At 37.8% G+C, this 22,490-nt stretch overlaps 1 protein-coding gene and 1 long non-coding RNA gene across 2 annotated transcripts in view; one reads left to right on the top strand and one right to left on the bottom strand.

Annotated features, from left to right (window-relative positions):
- Positions 1 to 22,490, bottom strand: part of galnt2 (UDP-N-acetyl-alpha-D-galactosamine:polypeptide N-acetylgalactosaminyltransferase 2) — a 34,261-nt gene that overhangs the window by 9,539 nt on the left and 2,232 nt on the right. The window contains exons 2-3 of the mRNA XM_072464890.1: positions 5,385 to 5,472; positions 1,909 to 2,062 (exon numbers count right to left, since the gene is read on the bottom strand). Of these exons, the coding sequence (XP_072320991.1) occupies positions 1,909 to 2,062; positions 5,385 to 5,472 (242 nt within the window). The remainder of the gene's footprint in view (positions 1 to 1,908; positions 2,063 to 5,384; positions 5,473 to 22,490) is intronic.
- LOC140380913 (uncharacterized) lies at positions 6,711 to 8,590 on the top strand. The gene is made up of 4 exons (XR_011931229.1): positions 6,711 to 6,785; positions 7,539 to 7,673; positions 7,795 to 7,850; positions 7,943 to 8,590. It is a non-coding gene; the product is annotated as an uncharacterized lncRNA (long non-coding RNA).

Here is a 22,490-nt window from a genome sequence, read left to right on the forward strand (position 1 = left end):
TATGCATAAAAAAGGACTGCCAAGCTTCAATGAAGCTTGAGTAGTGGTTGCAGAGACCTTTAAACTCCACCACAGAACAGTATTCAGCAAAGAGGATTGGTAGCTGTACTACACACTTGCATTGGACCTAAAAACTCTGTGTTCTTCTACTCTTTCCATCACTACGGCCTAAATGACACATCAATGCAAAATCAATACTTCTCTTTTGGTGGACTAATGCCTCTGCAGTCAGGTCAATAAATCAGCTCAGACGGCCACTACATTTACAAAGACCATCTCTGAACGTCAGTCCTCTAATGCAGGAGTAATAACAATAATAGTGTTATTGTGGTGAGATGTCAAATCAATGAGTCACTTAACAGATTTAATTTTCCTCTAAAGCAGTTGTGTTTGTTACATTAGACTCTTCAATCATTCTTCAGCGGTTTCTTTCACCAGACGTGAAGGTCTGCCAAAATCAGGTGCCAAAAGTTCTACTAATAAGCCAGTTGGCAAAAGGTAGCTTCCCAATTAATAAGATGCACGGTACATTTTAAGCTACTACTGCACAATGCAACATTAAGAACAAGTAAATGTTATAAATGCATGAAATGTATTGTTTAAAATAAATAGAGGAAAAAAGCTCTTTGGTGTAAGTGGGACGTGTTTGTAGATATTCTTGTCTTCTACTGTATATTCATGCCTCAATTAATAACCATGGCACATTTTTATGCCAGATGCCCTTCTCCCAACCAACACGTGCTATGAAAGAATTTTCTACATAAAAAGGTGAGAAAATCTAATGGTGACACAGTGGGTACATTTATGAAAAATCTGAAAAAATCTGAAAACCCAATAAATTGATCTGATTTTGGGGTGTTTACATGTACAAGTCTGATCATCAGAAACACCTGGTGACACATGTAATCAATGCCTTTTTAGAACTGTCATATTACATTTAGAACATTTATTTTTAAAAATTGATTTTGATTATTTTTGGATATAATTTAAATTCTTACAACAGCTGATAAGAAGCCACGTCACACAAGTCAGGTCACGGTCAGGTGAAGTTTGACCGCCGAAGCATAATAAATAAAAAGCTATTTTTTTGTAACAAAATATTTGTAAGACAAAGTACAATTGACTTTAAAATTACTCTTTTCATCTTTAACATTTTCTCTTTTTTGCTACATTTTCCTCAGATCAGATTACTCACATCAACTGTAACTGTTTATGTGACATTTAAATAATCTCCAGAGACTCCAGACATCAGATTCTTGGTGTGCATGTAAACACAGCCAGTGATCGTGGATTCACCCACAAATCTAAAGGTTAAGCGGTTAAAACCAGGCATCGGCAATGCATACAAGACACTTCAGCCCCCTTGCCTCGTCAGTGAATGAATGAATAAATGTGTCACCTGACCTTTACCACAGTGAATGGATCAATATCGTCAAAATTCTTGTGAAAATTAGATGTAAAAATATAAATAGCACATATAAGAAAGATAGTAGATATAAGAAAAGGCCAACTGTACTCAAACATCTGACATGAATAAAACTTGTGGGATTGGAGCATGTTGCCTGGAAGTCAACCTTTGAAGAAAGCCAACGCTTTAGAGATCACCAACTTCAAGGCTCATTCGTTAGACTGGCAGAACTATCCGGATGCACAACAAGCAGTTTGAGTTATGAATAGAGCAGACAATGTACTACTCTGTGGGTGACTTCCTGGTTTTCATCTGATAGACAACAATGGGGGGTGTTTCCAAGAGATCTTATCCACTGGAGCACTAATTACACCGATTGACAGACAATCAAAGAGCACATGCACCCAAGCATCAAATGGAGAGAATTATAAATAGAAAGCCTCATGCTTTAGTGCTGTAATGTCGCTATTCAGGCTTGTAAAGGTGAACGTCATACTCACTGGTCGTGCCGCGTGTCAGGCACTGCTCTGTCCATGCGCAGTTTGTCACTTTCTACTTGGTTGAACTTGTTTCTCGCGTAGGGGTCCTGTCCTGGTCGGACCACTGTGGCTCCGACGTACAAGTCCTGATCAAACTCCTGCCACCGCACTTTACCTGGACACAGAGATCCAGACTGTCAGAGAGAACCACATCACAGAGACTAAAGCAGGGGTGTCAAACATACGGCCCGCGGGCCGCAACCGGCCCGCCAGACGTTTTAATCCGGCCCACCGAACATTTCAAATTCATATTTAAAAAATGTTCTTCTTTCCGTTCATAGAACCGTAGTTACATCCGTAACCGTTTTTATAGCTAAAACACGTCCCACAATGCCGCTGGTGGCCGCCCCTCCCCCGCGCGGCTCTTCACTGCCGTGTGTGCTGCCGAGGGAGAAGTGCTGAGAGAAGTAAGATGCTCGTTTGCGCACTTTACAGCACTTATGCACCTCAGAGCAGAGGTCTGAGCGAGGACAGATACGTGCGGTTTGGGAAGCACGTGGAAGAAAGAAAGGAGACGGTTCTGTGGATGTTAGAGCTGTGCTAAAAGTCCAACATCCAAACCTCTACAAACCTGGACAGACCAGGAGCCACAGGTAAAAACACAGGTCAGAGTGTAATAAAGTATGAACATGACTGTGTCCACACTAATGTGACTGTGAACACAAACACAATGACCTCATTTGAGTCACTACATGAATCATTTGTCACTAAGATCAGCTTAAACTATGGAAATAGCGAGCTCATATTGAGTTTGAGCAGAAACATGTCTGTGATATCAACATTTAATATCAGAAATCACATCAAAAGTCCATGTTCCTGTTCCTGATGCTGCATGAATATGGACTGGATTTGTGCAACAGTCTCCACAGCTATTACTAGACTGTAAAAAAGGCTATGTATTTCTTATATTTTTTATTGTTTTATTTTGTACATAATATTTGGCCCATGATTTGACAAAAGAGTTTGGTTTGATGGAACACTGTGGCTCATAACTTAACCTCCTTACTTAAACGCTCCACGTTTGTATTTTGTGGTGTGTCAGTTCAGGTGAACAGAGAACTACACAGATGTGGAAATGTTAGTTAGTACAAGTCAATTTTGCTTTAAAGTCAAATACAATATTTTTCAGTTCTGAATACCTCTGACTAAATGTTTATCTCTGTAAATCAACTGTGAAGTAGTAATGCAAATAAACTGAAGCACAGTGTTGGTGAAATTACACTTGTTTTTCCAAATACATTTCAGTTTATGAGAACAAAAGTTTTGTAATTTCTTTTAATTGATCCAGTAATTGCTTCAAAAACAACATAGGCTATATAAAGCTATTTCTTATATTTTACGCTATGTTCGGCCCGTGACCCAGCCTGAGCGTCGAAATTCGGCCCGCGGCCCAAAATGAGTTTGACACCCCTGGACTAAAGGGCTAATGCTACGTTCACGTTCTAGGATTTGATTGTGTCATAACTTAAGATGGAAGCAAGAGCCAATTTTCTCTATTGATTGCATTGGACTTTAGAATATTAGTGACTAGACTCAAGAACTCGTTGCATTACAACACAAATCTGCATTTTAACAATATCCATCTCTATCAAATATTATTGGCAGATGGAATATTTCCTAGTGATTGTACTTTGACTTGAAATAAAAGATAAATTGACACATTTTTAACCTGATTATTTGTATTGGTGATTAAACCCTAAAACTCTATACTTCAACAAGAATCTGCATTTCAACTGTAAAACATTTTCTATGACACTTACACTACCAGTATACATTTACATTATTGACCTACAGAATGCTGTGACGTCAACCCAGCAATTGTTTTGTTTTCAATTTGATATGACCACTGCCTAGTGTTAAAAAAGTAATAAAAATAATTAAAAATATGTTTATTATATATTGCTATTATTACTTGCATTGGAATCTGTACACAAATGGAGAAGATTAATTAATTAATTCATACATTTAATTTGAGATTGGCTTACTTTTGTCAATTAAAATAAAATTTAAAAAAACGCTTGCAAAATGGTTCACAAAAAAGTTACTTTGAAAGCGACAGAAAAGACGTTTTGTACATGAATGGGATTATACATAAGTTTGAGTATAAATGTATGCAGCAGAAGCAGCAGCAGCAGCTTGACTGATGCAAGTGCTCTTCACAACTGAAAGAAACCTCACGCTTCAAGCTGCTGCTCGACAGTGCCAACAAGGCAATATGACATGAGATTTATTATCCACATTGTGGAGGTCACGTAACAGAAATAGAATATTTATTTTTCTCTGCCGTCTGCATTTTGATAATTAATATAAATCTATAGAAATCTTCTTTCGCTGCAGTGTCTATCCGTCAGTCCCAGCTTCACAATGCTAATGGAAAAAGTTGTCATGTTGAATTTGGCAGTTTATCTTTGACTACACAGACACTTGCATAATAATAAACTAATTAGCTGTTTGCTGCTGCCATGTTAATGAGCTGTGTTAAGCATATGGTATTGTGCGATTACACTTTCTGTGTATGTGACAGCCAGGAGAGACGGATATATGAGAGAAACTGAGCCTGATGACTTGGAGAGAGCTAGCCTCAGTGCACGCGTCTCGCTGACAGAAAGCCAATGTGTCTGGCATGCTAATTAGCCGACCCCAATGAGCTGCCTGTTACTAAGAGCTGAGCCTCAAACTGCTGCTTGTGGCTCTGGGGGTCTCATGTCCTCCTGCTTTAACACACTTACGAAGGCCATTAACAGCTAAACTTTTACAGTGATATTTGTCATTTCACTAGCATATTCAAGCTCAGACCACACGCGTACCAAGTTTTGGATTATAACAGCTCATAGCATTTGTTTTCATTTGTTTTTCACTAATATTCTCCTGACAACCCACTCTCATTTACTTTCACTGATTTCAACATTTCTAATCTTTTTAATCTTTCATTCTTCTCTCCTTTGTATTGCTTTTGGTGATTCTCTCGCTTCTATACCTTTCAACATTTTGCTCCAAGCTCTGGGTATGATGATAAAAGAGGACATGGGGTAAAGAGATGGAAAGTCAGCCTCCAGTGAAATACCCTTCTTCAACATTTGGATTTCTATTGCTGCGGCGAATCAGATAGTGTTCGGCTTTCACAGGTCACAGACTCATGAAGGAAGAGCAGCCTCTATAATTCCAGTCGGGAATTAAAAAGTTATGGCTCACAAAGACGGACAATTTTTAACACCTCGCCAACATAATATTTGCATGGTTTTTTTCCTCTCTAACATGCATTTAATGTGAGATTTGAAAAATTGTCCTATTAGTTGCCAGTTTTTGAAAGACATTCATTCTTGTTGTTCTTTGTGACGCTTTTTTCTGCAACAACCCGAAAACAAACTTATAAGTTAGACAAAGAATGTATCGAGTTTCGTTTTTTATTGTGTTCATATTGAGGTGAAAGGCCATACCTGGAGGTAGAGTTTCGAGCACATGTGTCTTGTCGTCTGAACTGTGCAATTTGTTTTTACCGAGTGAGTCACTGGAGCTCCATTCATCCTGAAAGCACAAAAGATAGAAATATGAGTACTTTGTTATCTCGAATCATGCAAAACAGATTCACTTAATCAGATTTGCTTCACACAGCTCTTATTTCTTTGAAATATTAAAGACCAAATAAAATCACTTAATTGATTCAGAGGAACTTTTATTCAGTTGAATTATATTTTGAAGCCCTTAAATGCATCTCTTTGTTCTTCTCTCACTGTCAACTTAAGCACTGTTAGTACTAGCAGCCATGTTATCAGCACACTTCTTCGGAATACAAACAAAACTAAGACCTCTTCTGGGGCCATTAAAATCCAGCATCATGCTCTGCAGAAGTACACCCATTAGTGACACTCATGAGTGTGAGCCCTTAACTTCAGAAAATCATTCTGTGACTCCATTATATCGTCTGTGGCCCCGGTTCACCTCCAGCCTCTTAAACGCTGTATTGATCAGTTTCTCTGCTTCATCAGAGAAACTGGTGACACGTCAGATTATTCCCACGGCGAAGAGAGGAAATAAGTGGACATCATAGAACAGATTTATGCACTTAATACAGCTGCTGATGGACCTGTTGTCTATGCAGCATTTGACCGGACTATTTGAGCCACTCCCCTCAGGCAGGAGGCTACGGTCCATCTGGACCAGAACCTCTCGCCAGTTTTTCTCTCTGTCGTTGGACTCATGAACACTTCCTAACACTGTCACTTTAACTCACTCACTGCACTGTTCACTTTCTGCACTACATATGTAAATTCAACTGTACATTTTGTGTACATAGTAAGCCCATTTTTATTTTTTATCTTATCGCCTATTTTTAGTTTATCCTAAAGCAGACTTAAATTATTTTTGATTTTATATTGTTTTTTCTAACATTGTACATTGTTTTATGTCGCACCGAATCACCAAAGCAAGTTCCTATGTCTGTGAATTCTGTTCATTGACAATGGCAATAAACCTTCTCTGATTCTGTCGGTGTAATCCATGGATGTATTATAATATCTGGATAGGGTACGCCCCCTCTGCCTCTGGCTCCAAATTGAGTAGTGCCACTTCGCAGAATGCAGCCTTTTGGTCGGACCATTTCAGGAGTTCGGCCTCTAAAATTACCAAACATGCTAAATTGTTTTTAGTCTAAAAATAAAATAGAAGGAATTTCACTCTTCAACTGTTTCTAAAATACTTAAAAAATACAATTTAACCTCCCGGTGAACGGTGTACGCGCACCGAGCGCGCACGTGACCCTCATGAACGAGCCTCGGGAGAACATGTGACGGAAACTAAACACAAGCAGAAGAAAGTGACCAGACGAGACCACGAGACACGTAAGTTGTGTTTGTATGTCATTCCTCACGTTTCACACATCGTTCCATATGAAGTATAAAACAACGATTACACAGTTAACACAAGTTAACACAAGTTAACACGAGCTAACACAAGCTAACACGAGCTAACGTAAGCTAAAGTTTAGCTACACAAAGATGCAATAACACGTCACGATGGCTCGTGCTTCTGCAAATAAATAACTAATTATTTCTCTTACTAAATGTTCTATTAGACAAGAGGTTATGCACAGATCAAGGAAAACTAGAGAAAGAAGGGAAATAAAGTGATGTTTGTATTATGTGCTATAAAAAACTACCAATAATTCAAATATAACCTGCTGAAATGGGTCATATCTTACATATATAAATGTAAAGGTAAATGTAAAGGTGTTTAAAAGTGACAGTCCTGTACTTACAGGGGTTGAGACGACATTTGAGGTTTTATTACATATTTAATAATGAAGTGTGCTGTGTTTAAATAAAGCACACGCTTGTTTTCTATAGGAATGTCATGGATTTACTTCCGTGGAATATGTAGAGATTTAGCAAACATGCGAGTTATGTTCTAACTTCTAAGGTTTAAACTTATGCATAAATAAATGACTTTTGGTTCTAGCTTTAAAAAATAATGTGAAAAGAGGAACTTTTGTGTTACAGAGCAAAATGTAAATCTGTCAATAACATATTCCAGCTTTTCTCTGTTAAATGTGCAGAATATATCAATGTTCTAATGAGTATCTTTCTCATCTTCAGAGTGCTGACCAGTGAGTTTAGTCTGTCTGTGCTGTCCAGAGCTCTACAGGTCACTACAGGTCACTGCAGGTCACTACAGGTCACTGCAGACACAGAGTCATCTCAAGTAAACTCCTGACGACTCCAAAGCAAAAGGTATTTTAATAATAACTTCTGCCTCGACTAAAAGTAAACAGTGTAGAATCAGTATTTTGAATTTATAAAATGTCTGTTTTGTTATGACCAAAAAAACTAAATGATAATTGTTCTTCAAAAGAGCCACTGATGTGTCACATGTGTCTGTGAAGCAGCTTCAGGACAAACATGTGAAGTGTATGTTATATGACTTGTATAATCTAAACATATGAAGTGTATGTTATATGACTTGTATAATCTAAAGCTGTGACATGTTCTGTTTGTCTCAGTCATACGATGGAGCTGAACGGTGCAGTTACTGAGGTACAGAAGACTGCGTAGCCATGGAAACAAAGTCTTGTTAAATACTGAGATATTCAGTATTTAACGCAATAATGTCACATTCATGTGCATATAACTGATGTAAAAAGAGTGTTTATTTTACCATTATTATTAGTATTATTTTGTCTTACGCTGTTTTTATTTTATCTTTATTTCCCCCTCCATTCTTTATTAAGGTATGAGAGGTTCTGTCTATAGGAGTTTTTGTTTATAAGAGTTCTTCTATTAAGATCGATCTATTAAGAGTGTTTTTTAAACTTCCTATAAGTTATCTGTCCTTTTCCTCTGGATCTACTGTGTTGCAACAACAAAATTTCCTCATGTGTGGACAATAAAGGAATATCTTATTTTATTCAGTTTGTTCTATTTGACTTATACAGGTTGTTTTATCATTGTTAATATTTTTATGTTGCACTGAATCACCAAAGCAAGTTCCACTGTTTGTGAATTCTGTTCTTTGACAATGGAATAAACCTTTTCTGATTTATATTAATGATGATAATAATAATGAACATTACACAGACTCCAAAACCCCTTAATAAGGGACTCCCACATTGTAGCTTTAAAACTCATTGGAGCTTTAAAACTCAACTAAAACTGGCTAAAATCAATTTATCATTTGTAGTTATAATCAGATTTGCATTTATTGAACAAGTTCATTCATGTTCATTATTTGTATTAAATACATTAATAAACAAATGTGTTTTGTATTTATTAAAGATTGACATGATAAAAAAACGACACAAAAGGAAACTGAATATAATTAAATACTGCTTAACTCAATTATGTAACAGAATCGATGATTATATTTTATATTTCTTCTCATCTGATTAAAAAAAAATGCATATTGGCCAAATTATATTATGTAAATAAATAACTGAAAAGTTAATAACAAAATAAATACCCAAACCAAAAACTACAGAAAATGATGAGGACGTTATTCCACCTCTAAATGTAATTCATTGTCATTAAACCAGACTTTTTATCTTAACACTTCTTTATAATTCTCTTAAATATCAGAGCTTTACAACATGATACATGTATATTTATAGATGGATATAACAATTCATCATTATACGTTACGTAAACAGAATATTTCAAGCCGAATTAATCCAAAAGTCCGTGTTGACTTCTCAGTCTTTCACGCTGCTGTGACGTGCGCGCTCCCGACGCCAAAGCCTCACGGCGATGACGTCACAAAAGTGGGAGGAGATATACCACTGTTCAGGAAGTAATGCGGAACTAAAAAACTTTTTTGGAACCATGCGCCAATGAGCAGCTCCATAGGTTTCAATGGCGGCCATCTTGGCTTCCGGGGGCTTGGTGTAATCCCTCATTCGTCCAGGCGTGTTCCATAGTAGAAAAAGCTTCAGTTGTAGTCATCTGGACTCAGTTAGAAAAAAATAGACGTTTCGACTCTCATCCAAGAGTCATTGTCAACTTTGACAATGACTCTTGGATGAGAGTCGAAACGTCTATTTTTTTCTAACTGAGTCCAGATGACTACAACTGAAGCTTTTTCTACTTCTCTGATTCTGACCATGGCTGTGGGGCACAGTGAGTCTTTTCAATTCAGTTAGTTACTTTAAAAACAGCGACTAAATAAATGTTTTTCAACATTACTTACTGAACAAGAAGTGGGTTTAAGTCAACCTGCACAGCATAGAGTAAACCTAAAGGCAAAATGCTATTTTTACCAAGCTGTATGTTGCCTTTATCATTCAGAAAGTTTCTAAAGCTAGTAGTAACATATTAGAATAGAGCAATGTTAATATATTGTATATACTGACTTTATAAAAGTGAATCATGGATTTATCTAATGTTAAAGAGCCCATATTAAGCTATTGTACCATGTTACAGGTACAGAGTACTTCGTGGAGGATGGGGCTGAATCATCCTGGTGAGTTGGCCCCGTCCGTCTGCTCATCCGAAGGGAAGGATATAGACCGTTCTCTAGCTAAAGACTGCAGGAATACATTTTTTTTTAAACCCCACTTACACAGCACATATACAAGGTACCAATAGCACTATAATACGGTTAAAAGCTCTGAAAAGTCGATTTTGCATGATATGGGCCCTTTAAGTCATGATGTAAATTACAGTAAAGTATTCACTCACAATAATGCCTTTATCATTTTAAATTGAGGCGGTTGTCTAATCTCTTCTAAAAATAATTTTCTATCTTGAAGAATTTTACTTTTTTTCCCCTCAATAATCAACCTTCCATCTGTTGTCCTCCTATCCAACTTCTTCCACAAACTTTCTCTTCTTTTTGTACTTCTTGCAGTGTTTTTCTGGCAGCCATTTGCTTTGTCCGCCAGATGGACATGACAGACACAGTAAGGCAAAAATACTCTACATCTGATTGAGCTCAGAATGAGACGGGCTGAGTCAACCAAAGTCCTATATTTGCCCCTGGTTTATTATTTTTAGATCAGATATGACTGGTTTTACAGTCTGTGTATTTGTACGCACACTGTGATGTGGGAAGTCCAAAGAGCAATTTGAATGTGTGTTTGGTGCTGCGCTACAATGCAGCGTGACAGCGGTATATGTGACAAAATGACATCCGACAGGTCAAAAGTAGGCACCTCACTTGAACTGAATACTAGAGCATCTCCAGAAATATCCTAATACATAAAACATGAGTCCGTCACGCTGGATTTTTAGATTTTATAGGAGTGGAACAAATTGGCTCGGATCAAAAGTAAAAGGTTCAAGCTTTTTTAAACCACAGGTAAATAATGAGCAAATCCACAGCATTTCAGGAGCACCAAACATGATTCCTCCATTTGGGAACCTTGCACAGAAAATCACCCAGCTACATCTGCATCCTCTTCATAAACTTTGGGACATAGTTTTCTAAAACCTTGCTGTTCTGTGCAATATCTGACAATACTATCACCATATCGTGATGTTTTAAATATGTATAGAGACATATGCTGCACTGTTTTTAAATTTATATTGTTCAGCACTTTACCCTTTTATAAAAATATAATTGTTGTCAAAATAGTATCGACTGTATCTTGGACTCTGATAGCATGTATGCACGTCTCCACTGCGACGCACTGTAGATAAGGTTCAATGTCAAATTATATTTTGACTCCAACCATAGCCTCGTTTAGCCAACTCTCAAAACATGTCCAAAACATCAACCTGTATCTCTGGTTTTACATAGGACAACTCCTTTTCGCTCACATAATAAACCTGAATTTCCGTCTTCCACATATTTCTCCTTGGCATTTAAATACACACACACATTATTGGGTTATCCGATTATTCTAGTAATCAGATTTATTTTCTGGCCATGTAAATTAACCCAGTGTCTCAGCTGCGCTTTCCTTTAATTTAATATGAAAAACGGTTTATGCAGCAGTACTGGTAGTTAAACTCTCGAGCTGACAAAGATGTTAGCTGCCTCTCTTGAGCCCTTACACCTGCTCTCTGATAATGGGATGGCCTCTAAGCTCCACACAGATGAGGCCAAGCGTGTGTGTGTGTGCGTGTCGACAGGTTCTGACCCATATGGGTTTATGCAGCCAGGACAGATTGACAGCATTAGTCCTGCCGCTCACTTACATGCACGCTGAGTCCTAGTCTGGCATCCAACAGTCACAGTATAATCCACCCTAATCTGATCACAACTGATGATAGATTAACTTCTTGCTTCTTATCTGAGTTACACACATCTCACACACATGCAGAAACCCACTATGCACCATGAATAACGTCATTTGACATTTTGGTAGTAGATCACGATGTTGTCCTTTACCTCTAGCGATTAAAGTTTCTGATGAAATGCGCTGGAGTGGTCTGAGCTCAAATCGGGGATTAGGGGCAGAAAGTCATAATTTACCGCAGTCATATATCACCAAAGACCCTGAAGGGAACCAGGCATACGATTTCCAATTGGGGAGATAAGCTAATTCTGCAAGCAACATAATTTTGTGCATTAAGTGAACAAAGAATATCAGGAAGAAAGATGCATATTTTGTCTTCTGGCGTTTTGGTTAAAATGTCGTTATTCATATATTTATGGTTGGATTTTATGCATTTTTAGATTTTTATACATATATGTTTTTCAAATCCCTGTTCCTGTGTGCTCAATGATATCTTCAACGAAATTCTTGGTCAACTAAAGACTTGTCCTGTGAATTGATTATCGTAATTGACTAAAAGGGGACAGACTGTGGCACTGGCAAAGGTTTACTTCAGGATCTCGCGCAAAATAACCCCAACCTTGTTTAAACAGATGTTTCAGTAAACAGCCTCTTCATAAGTGAAAAAACAGATTAAACTGTCCAAAACTCCAGCTCACTCACTCCAGGCTTCTCCCTGATGTGGACCATGGAAACCTTTATCATTCCAATAAAATATTTGTCAACTCTGGCAATGGTATGCTTATCACTCTAAACACATGGATAAGGACAATAAAACAACAAAAAATCCTGAAAAACACTTTCCTATAAAAGGGGATTTAAAAGATGCAGAATTTTCTAGCCGGAGCTCATCGGGAGCTCGTTTCACAGCCTGTCAGTTTTAAAACTATAAATGAACAATCTCTATACAGTAATTGTGAGTTTACTTCCAACCTCGAGGCCGTGTCGACTTCACATTCAGAGCCTTTTGATGATGCGATCACTGATGGAGAGAAAGTAGTAAGGGGTAAACAGCCGTACATAATTCAATTGGATTCAAACGTTTTTAGGGATCCTCCAAAAACATATTTCAAATGAAAGGCCCGCGGCTTGTCCTGCCTGACACAGAATCTACTCTAGTTTAAGGTTTACTGTACTCTGGATGAACCTGACCTTTGAACCGCCTGGAGAGTAATAGGACACACATGCCCGTAGGGGATTAGCACAGAAAAGACTAAATGTTCATACTTGACTGGCTGCGACAAGCTCTAGAAAATATCAAACTGGGCCATCCAATGTTTGTATCACAGACTGTGCTGCTGTTCTCAGTGAAAGCAGGATACATACATGCTCCACCTCAAAAACAGACATGGCTCTGGAAAACACTTTAACACACTCTTTAGTTTTGCATCACATGGTCAAATAAATGTGTTCTTATCATTACTGTACAGATGGTTTACAGCTGAATGGTGTTCAATAAAGACTAGAGTAATTGTGTACAATGACATACCAATAAAAGCTACATGATGAGACAATTTTGCACATCGTTCAATAAGTGTCATGTTTGATGGACAGAATTGTCTTTTCAATTTTTATTTGTGAAATAGAACAAATTATTTCTAACTCAATTCAGGAATATGCCGGTAAGCTAATGAAAAAACAAAACAAATGAATAAAAAAACCTGAGGTATATTCAAATCATCAAAAAGAAAATCTGACTGTTACACAACTCGGTTAATGATACATTTTTAGGCATGTACACAAGGGGTAAATAGATATAAAACCTCCCTCATATAGCCAAACAGCTCTCCTCCCAAAACATATAATAGTGACATAAGAGTATTTTTTGGTTTGTGATTGTGTTTAATTGTGTAACATTTAAAATTTTTCATCAGACAGTGCTCAGCTGCTGGGTTTTGTCACAACGTGCTACTTGGTATGGGTAAACACAATGCAGGAGTTGGTGCATAAGGGGATATGTGTTCTCTATGACGTTAGAATTTATTTGTAACAAAACAAACTAATTTACATACATTAATCAGCTTCACACCAAATAAAACACTCAATGCAAAGTCAAATATTCCTCAAACATTGAACAAAGTGAAGCATACACATGGTTAGGACTGCACAAACATACTGCAACAATTTAATAGGGAAAAATAAACAACAAACTAAAAAACGAAGTGGACCTGCATGTTATAAATTTGCTGAAAACGTTTGGTACTTTTGAATCATTTGGTGGAAACTCCTCATTCATCAACATTAAAAGGAAAACCACAAAGGGGACATCTTAAACTGTGCAGCGTCAATATCCTTGACTCACTCGCCCTGTGGTTGTGCGGTCGTCTCAGTCTGCCACAGCTTATCCTCCAGAACAAAGAATCAACAAGAAGTCACACTTTTTTTTTCTCTCCATTTAAGTCTTACGGTAATCACATCTGTGCCTTCTCAGGACATGCACACAGTCAGTCTCCCTGGCACCAGTTCAACCCAAAGCAATGAATGAAGCTTGTTTGTGAAAATGGCTTAGGAAACTGCGCCGCTACATACACAGGCATTTGTGCAGGATACAAGAAGAATAAGAAGATGTGTGAGTTCAACTTCTAGCCTTTTGGAGATGTGGAAACGTGCAGCTCGACCCACAGCAATATCTTACCTGAACCTTACACACAACATCGAGTCAAATTAGGGTTAGAAAAGCTTAATGCAAAGTAGCTAGTAGCATGATGATTCTGTAACCATAGAATGTATCCCTCAACTTTTCCTTACTGTAATGCATTGTATTTCAAGGGTGACCACCTCAAATTGGAGAAAAAGAGGGACAGGTAGTTGAATGTGGTGGGACATGGAGGAACGGAAGCGGGAATTAAAGCTCATAGTACAGTACACATAATACAGCGTGACAGCATGAGATTTTTTGTTTTAAATCAATTGTGACACAAAGAGAGAGATTGCAAACATAGAACAACCGAGAAAGTCAGTAAACTCAAAATATAAACATAAGTGGGACGAGAGACAAGGGCCTGAATGTCTGTACCCAACCAAAAGAGGGACAAGCTGTGTTAACATTTCGAGCTACACACTATTGGTCAGTTATTATGACAATGCAGATGTGTTGTCATGTCAATCTTGGCAAAAGATCAATACTCAATACCACAGTAACCCATCCTTTTTCCTCTATGCTTCTTATTAACAATCTCCATCTTTCAAAAAAATAACGCCGTGCACAATATAATGTAATTTAAAACTAATAGGTTTCTTGTCAATTTTGCTCAAACCTACTTATTATACTTTATTATTGATAGATTAGCATTTAGTTACTGATATTTTTGACAATCCCACGATGCGGTCAGTCTAGTCCAAATACGTATTATATTACTATGACATTAATTATTCAAGGTTGATTAAGTGAACACACTTATCATTGTATTCTGATTATTAACGGTGATGGACAAGCCAGTCACAAGTCAATAAATGTGCGTTTTCATTTTTACTGAGCATTTAATTCATTTCTGAAATGGTTTATCCGAGCATGTGATGTTTCATGGATAATTATGTGAAATGTCAAAAAGTCGGTTAACAAAAAATTTGATCAGATCAAATGCGACTAACAGGAAGTCTCAATCCAACCTCAAAATGGGGCTCGTTATCCACTCAAATGGGACCAAACATTCACTGGCTTGTTCCATTTTCCAACTGCGTTATTGAGTCATGCACAGAAACATGGAATGACACACGACTAAAGCCATCACAGTTAAAGCCATTATGTAACTTGACCTGGACTATTCTTAAGGCCCCAATGTGCCAAATCAAATGAGGATTATTTCAAATAGTTTGCATTGTTCAATCATTGCATATTCAAACTAAACCGCTTGAAGTGTATACAAACTCAAGCCATCAGTAAAGTACGTTGTGAACTGGAGAATTGTTGCTTGCTATGTCTCTTGATTTATTCTTATTGTTTTAATTATTCAAAAGACAATTCAGTAGATATGTAAGAAAATGTGTCTTTTAAGTTAGAAAAATCTGGAAGGACTCTAAAGTGATAATTCTGTTTGGGTTGAGGGTAATTTTAGACACTTAGTAGCATACAACATAAGCTTGCAATGTCCATTTTTAGTTTCAAACCGTACTTTTTCGCAGCATTTTGACAGTTTTCTTTGTACAGCGCCTAAACAATAAGACCCGATACTCAAAACCACATTCACAACATGATCAATAATTCAATAAATTGCCCACCTCTAATGTAGAAACTGCAGCTACATGAAAAGGTAGACGTTTCAAAACAACAAAAGTGGACATTACAGCATGCACAGAGCAAACCGAGACAAGTAACGCCAGGGTGAGAGTGAGAGAGACTCAGGGGTTTGAAGCCTCAATGGAGCAATTGTGTGTGACTCGGCCTCATCCCAAAGCCCCATCTGCAGGCTATACATGCACACAAATTCACAGCCAGGCCCATAATACGATATAAATACGTTTTGACTAGACCCATAGCGCTGAATGGATAGTGCATACAATTGTAAAGCAACTGCACATTATTCAATTAATTGATTAAATACAGTGGATGCATGCAAAAAAAAAAATCCAGTCTGCTTTATGGAAACATATTGAGAAGTTAATTTGACTATTTACTTTACTTTAGTGGCCCTTTATGTACACGCACTTTGTTTTTAAAGTTTTTTTTAAAAAAAATTCAATTTGTTTTTATTGAGTGATGAAATATATACATGAGCTACATGGACATGTGAATTTCCCCTTTTTTAAGAATTAATAAAGTCCATCTATCTTTAAGCTTTAGTTTCTTAATAGTTTGCAGTACAAATCTTTTTATAGTCAAGTTTCTTGAACGTTCTTTACTTGCCATAAACTAAACTTGAAAATGATTTTCTGTACTCGGGTCAAGTTGGAGACAGACAAAAGCTTTCACCAAGCAGCTCAGATGTCAAATTAAAACATGGGGGAAAAGAAAAACTGGGTTGACTAGATTCAAACATGATGAAAGACATTTGAAAAGCCTGCGAGTGCCTGAGAAATAACAGCCCCTCAACTTTCCACTGTAAAATGTTGCTAAACCTCCACTGTTGTAAACATGCATGAGGTGGAGGCTATGCAACTCTGGATCCAAACGCTGAATCATGGGAGCAAGTCAGCAGAGGGAAATGTCTGAGTGGTGGATGTTAACATGCCTGATCCAAGTCTGTCATTGGACAAAGCTCCCTCTTCTCCCCTGCTCCCTCCTGGAGTCTTTGATCTCAGCCTTCTCAGAGCCACACTATGATTAACACAACCAAAATGCACCAGTATTTTCACTAAGACAATCAGTGCAATGCTTTCATTAGTTTGATAATTACACAAAATGACGGTAATTTGTGGAAATAGTGGCTCCTGGTGATTTAAAGGCAAATATAAAGGCAGCTTGCAGTAAGACCCTAAATCGCATCATCATAAAAGCTCTGGTGCTGATATAGGCCAAAAGGGTGGAACTGTAAATGCTGTATAAATATTTTCTTCTTATAAGGAGAAAGCGTTTCCATTGGAGTGCAGGGGAAGGTTTGTTTCTGAATGTATGGATGTGTGTGTTAGGGCGAGCCAGAGCCAAGATGTGGTCATTTCCTAAATGCTGTTCATGTAGAAAGCTCTTCTGGCCGAGCTTAAAGCACTTCAATATTGACTTCACACAACAACTATGAAGCTCCTGCTCCATAAATAATATCACTTTCTCACCTTTCTGTTCCTAATGGTTAAATTTATGACTATGGAGGCTGATCCTAATGCTGAGAAACAAATGAATAATTTAAGCTGTGGTGGTTCACCGTCAGGATCCAGCTACGATGGACGTATCCGACACAAATGTGAAAGAACTGTAAAGAAAGATTACAATGTAGGTTTGCTCAATTTATATTTGTGTCAGCCATTTTTGCCACATTTTGAACAATATATCCCATAAAAAAACAACAGTCCCAATATCATTGATACAATACCAACTTCTAGATCTCTCAAAAGTATCGATACAAATTCTAAAATCTAGAGGCCAAGTTTGTTTGTTTTTGATCAATACAGTATTAAAATCACACATGGGTAAAAAAAAAAAAAGGTTTAATTTATAGTTATATAATCACATGGTAATTTGACAGAAAGTACCAAGTGTATTGATATTGTGATATATATCGTGATGGACTTGGCAAAACGTTTATCGATACGGGGAGGTGTATTGTAAGTTTTTATAAACATTATATATTATTTAACATTTTTTATAAATTGAAGCGTTTTACACTCAATATTCTGCTGACCTTCCTATTAATGTTTTGATTAATTGCCCAGCCCTGCGTGAGACTAGGCCATAGCCAGCCCAAAAAAGTAATAATAAGAATATAACATTATATTGTATATTAAAAAGTGTTTTCATTATCATTGATGTATCGAAATCCTTTACCTTGGTATCGAAATTTAGTGTGAAATTTTAGTATTGCAACTTTACATCTAGCTTTAATCTAAGTTTCTTGCATGAGGGCATTGTCTGGGGCAGCTGTTGGTAAACTGACAGATGCAACTTTTATTTGGAACATCATGGGCAAGCTGCTTTTGTTTATAATCCATCATACTAGTGTCTCAATGGAATACTATTTTGTAAACAACGCAAGTTAAAATTAATGAAATGGTTGGATGCTTTACATCAGTTCACATCAAATTACTTTTAATTAGCCTTCCTTCCTCTTGAGAAATGAGAAACAAAACAGGAATGAGCACTACTGTAACATTTCAGGGGAGGGCCTCTTGCCATTAGAGGTGCAATGTGTACGCTAAGTAACACTCGTCCTCTCACATCTGGTACATCTGGTTTCTATGGGCCTTTGATGTGCATGTTGCAGGGCGTGGGGTACACAAGGGAGGCAGGCCGTTCTTCAGTCATAAAGACACCGGATCACAGCACTGTCCCAGCTGGAAACAGTCATGTTCCCAACGCCAGGTTTTAAAGGAAGCGTGGAGACGGCCATGAATGAAGTAGAAGAACTAGGGCAGCGCAGTTTGAAAAAAAGATCTACTTGGGGTTTTTCTAGCTATTAGAGTTGCAATTTACGATTTAGAATAGGTTGTTGTTCAAAGTTCACATTTTAAAACGTGCCCAGGAGAATCGACAGAAAGACTGAAATAAGCTCACTTATTCAAAAATACAAATGTTAATTACTTTTTTTTAGAATTCAATTATACAAAAGAAGCAAATCGGGAAATTAGATTAAGGATGACAGCTCCCATGGGGCTAAACTTTTGTCCAAACTTTTTTCACAGAAGGCCGCATTTTGAAACTTATACGAAGCAGAGGGCCACAAACAACCTGACAATGTTGAATTGTTACTTATCAAAGTGAAGTTTTGATTTGATATTGTTTTGAGGCGCCTCCACACCTTTAATAAAACTTGGAACATTAATATTAAAGGCGCAATGGACGATTTTTCGGCGATTTGAGAACGCAGGCGGAAGTGCGCATGCGCACTCCCCCGTGTGGACTGATACAACACACACGTGCGTTTGTTTATTAGCACGACGGTGCGCATCACATCTCTCGTCTCCCGTAGATTTCTGTCCACTTCTGCGTTAGCTAGAACTGTCTTTCTCCGTCTTCATTTTGCCCCGTACACTGAGGGAACTATATTATGATAGATCCATGCGCTTATGCACGCGGAAACGTGGGGACGAACCGCACACGGCTGCAGGTGAGCGGTAGGTGCGTTTTATGATTGATAACATAATTAATAACAAATTTGCTGAAAAAAATCGTCCATTCCACCTTTAAGTTGGTATAATATCACAATGCTTGAATGTTTCCAAATTTTACATTAAAAATACTACTTTTTGTTGTTTGGACCAACAGCAGGAAGCCGGAGGGCCAACAAAAATTAGTCTGAGGGCCGCATTTGGCCCCCGGGCTGTAGTTTGGACATGCCTGGGCTAAACCTTCCCTCTGTATTGACACATTTGAATAAGTGTGACAGAGTTATAGGGCCAATGAGTCACATGGGACATGAAGCAATAACCTTTGCACTCAAGCACGTCAGCTGCTCTAATAATGAACAGCAGATGAAACAAGTTCAGCGGTGCCAAAAGCAAACAACAGGAGGCACATTGTATTATATTCAAACTACTTCTTCAACACTTGAGGAAAGTAGTGTCCTGCACAAAAGTGTCAGTTTACTCTTCTTGACTTGTTCAAAGGGAGTTAACATGGTGTGGACTCCTGCATGACACAGCACAAGCGTCATGGGACAACTTCTTTGAAAAAACCCAGTGAGACTTGAGGTGATTTGAACTATTCTTAGCCTTGCTCCTGATGGAGTCTGACACAATCAAAAGTGCTCCCCCCACTGCGATGAAAGCACAGATAAATCAGAGGTACCTTTTAAGGGAGAAATTGTATGGACCCTGAAAAAAGCATTAGGGTGAAGCTGGCCTGGATTGTGATCTGTTACTCTCTTTACATCTGTGGTTTTCAGGCCGAGGGTTTGAGACATAATTTAGGGCAAGTATCTGTTACTTTGGAAAGTAAACTCAAGGACCAATGTTTGTAAAAGTCAACAGCCTGGGTCAATTAAGGAACCATTTCAACCCTATGTATTGACTCATTAACGCGGTTTGACGTGGGGATGTGAGAAAACGGTATACATCTATAAAACTAAAATCACATGTAAATATAAGCACTTACAGTTGGCACTGAAGCAACACCAGCATGGCCCAAAGGAGATGGTGCACCCATGGCTGATAAGGAAAGGGTCACATTAACTTTACCGTTAAATGTATGCGTTTGCTCGAAGCAAACAGAGGTATGCCCTTGGCTGTTTTTAACAACAGTGCGGTTTTGGAGCCTCAGGAGGCTTTTTATTGGATATGATGCAGTTTTTCCATCTTCATGCTGCTGAGTCTTAACCTAAGAGAAGTCCTCCTATGATTGCATCTCCTTAGCATTCCTGCATTTGTGTTAAGTTATATCCATCCATACGTACATAGTGTATGTTGAAATGTGGTTAGCTCTTTGTTCTTGTGTTGTACGACGTTGTATAAAAAGGACTCTCACCAAAGTGGGCCTTCTTAAGCAGCGTCAGCATTTCCTTAAATAAGGCCAGTGCACTGATCTGTCAATCATCCACAAGAGCAGAATCGGCTTCTGCCCCATAAAACTCCTTTCAGCATTACTGTACGGGCAAGCTCAGTTTTAACATTGTTTCTACTTCTATTTAGTTTCAACTTCTATCTAGTTGATTTGTTTGTAGAGTTTGTAATCACATCATTGAAACTGCCTTTACAAGTACAACTGCATGGTTCATTTTCAGTGAACAAATAAAATAGGCTGCCGTTCTTGTTTAACACCAAGTCCAATGAATACAATCCACTGCCAACACAGTGAAACACATTTTTCTCCACAGGTTATCAGTCTGTCAACAATGGTTTTGAAAGAAGAGTGTCATTGTCTTCTGGTAGAACGTGTTCCCTAATGTTTAAATAATCTTCTTATGGTACAATATCAATAGCGTGTGATTGTTACAGCCCCTGGCCTGCAGTTCTTCTTTAGTATCGGTATTTAAAATGTTGTTTCCTCCCCTGCGACACCTTACATTATTTAAGGAGACTTTGTGCACCTGTATGCCATTCGTTGGGTCTAGTTGATCAGAGAGACTTTGTGTTTCGAGACACATAGTTAGTTTGTTCATTTGTTAGGAGTCTCCTTTTAAGTTGTCATTTTGCTTAGGTTTATGAGCCTTTGCTTTGGTAGGCCTGTGTGACTCGTGCATTTTAGAGGACTTAACTTGTTGTTTTGTTTTCTTAGTCATGTATGTGTTTGTTAATTTACCTTTTTATTAAACCACTAAATTACTGCTCAACATCTTGGTTGTGTTGCATTCCCCTTTACCTAGCCGAGCTGGGTTTGTAACAGTGATATCATTCAATCATAATTATAGTAATAGAATATATTTGTTGAAACGGTATTCTGCTCACATACCGGACTACAAGGTTAAGGGATTGTAAACCAGAACATTTAAGATAAGATTATTTTACAGATTTGCATACTATAAACCTGGTTTAAACACCAACAACAACATTTCTAGTAAGATACTCACAGAATGGATATTATAATGCAAAAAGTACAAATCTGCATGTCAGAATGCTTCAACGCTGCATTGATAAAAGAACAAATGGCAAGCACAGATGGACAGTGCAGGTCTAAATCTAAAGATAAGAGGCTGGACAGGGCAGAGCTGCACATCCAAATCCCACTGAGCCTCGTGTATGTGAGCAAAACCTCTGGCCACAATACGCTCACATTTCCCACTCTGATGAACAGGAGGAACGGCTGAGCTCTGGCATCAGACAGTCACACTTATGTCAACCCACCTCTCAAATAAAACGACTGTCAGAATTAATTGCTGACATTTTTAGCAATAAGCATTCTTACTTGCTGCCTGTTGAGCCCATCCAAAATACTGCAATTACTTAAATATTAGAATGTTTACTGTAATCAACAGAACAGCATGTGTTGTGATAACCCTGTAGTTTAGACTTCTACAAACATGTTCTGAAATGCAAGAGATGCTTAAATTAGATTGGCACATAATTAAATCTAATCTCAAATGTTAATACTCCAGAATGTTCATGTTGACTGTCTGCCAATTTGAAAAGATAAATTAAAAATCTATTCGCAACACTCAAAAAAAATATCAAGTGCTCGAGGATAAATAAATATTGAGCACCCAGTCAAGCAACAACTAACAAAGGAACCAACTAAAGGAAAAACGCATAAACAAACAAACTTGGGAATCTATGACTACCCAGTAATAGACAAAGTTGTTCCTGTTAGGGGTGGCTG

This window comes from Eucyclogobius newberryi, unplaced genomic scaffold, assembly GCF_026437365.1.
Source record: "Eucyclogobius newberryi isolate DKJ021-1_F unplaced genomic scaffold, fEucNew1.0.hap1 SCAF_5, whole genome shotgun sequence".
Taxonomy (NCBI): Eukaryota; Metazoa; Chordata; class Actinopteri; order Gobiiformes; family Gobiidae; genus Eucyclogobius; species Eucyclogobius newberryi.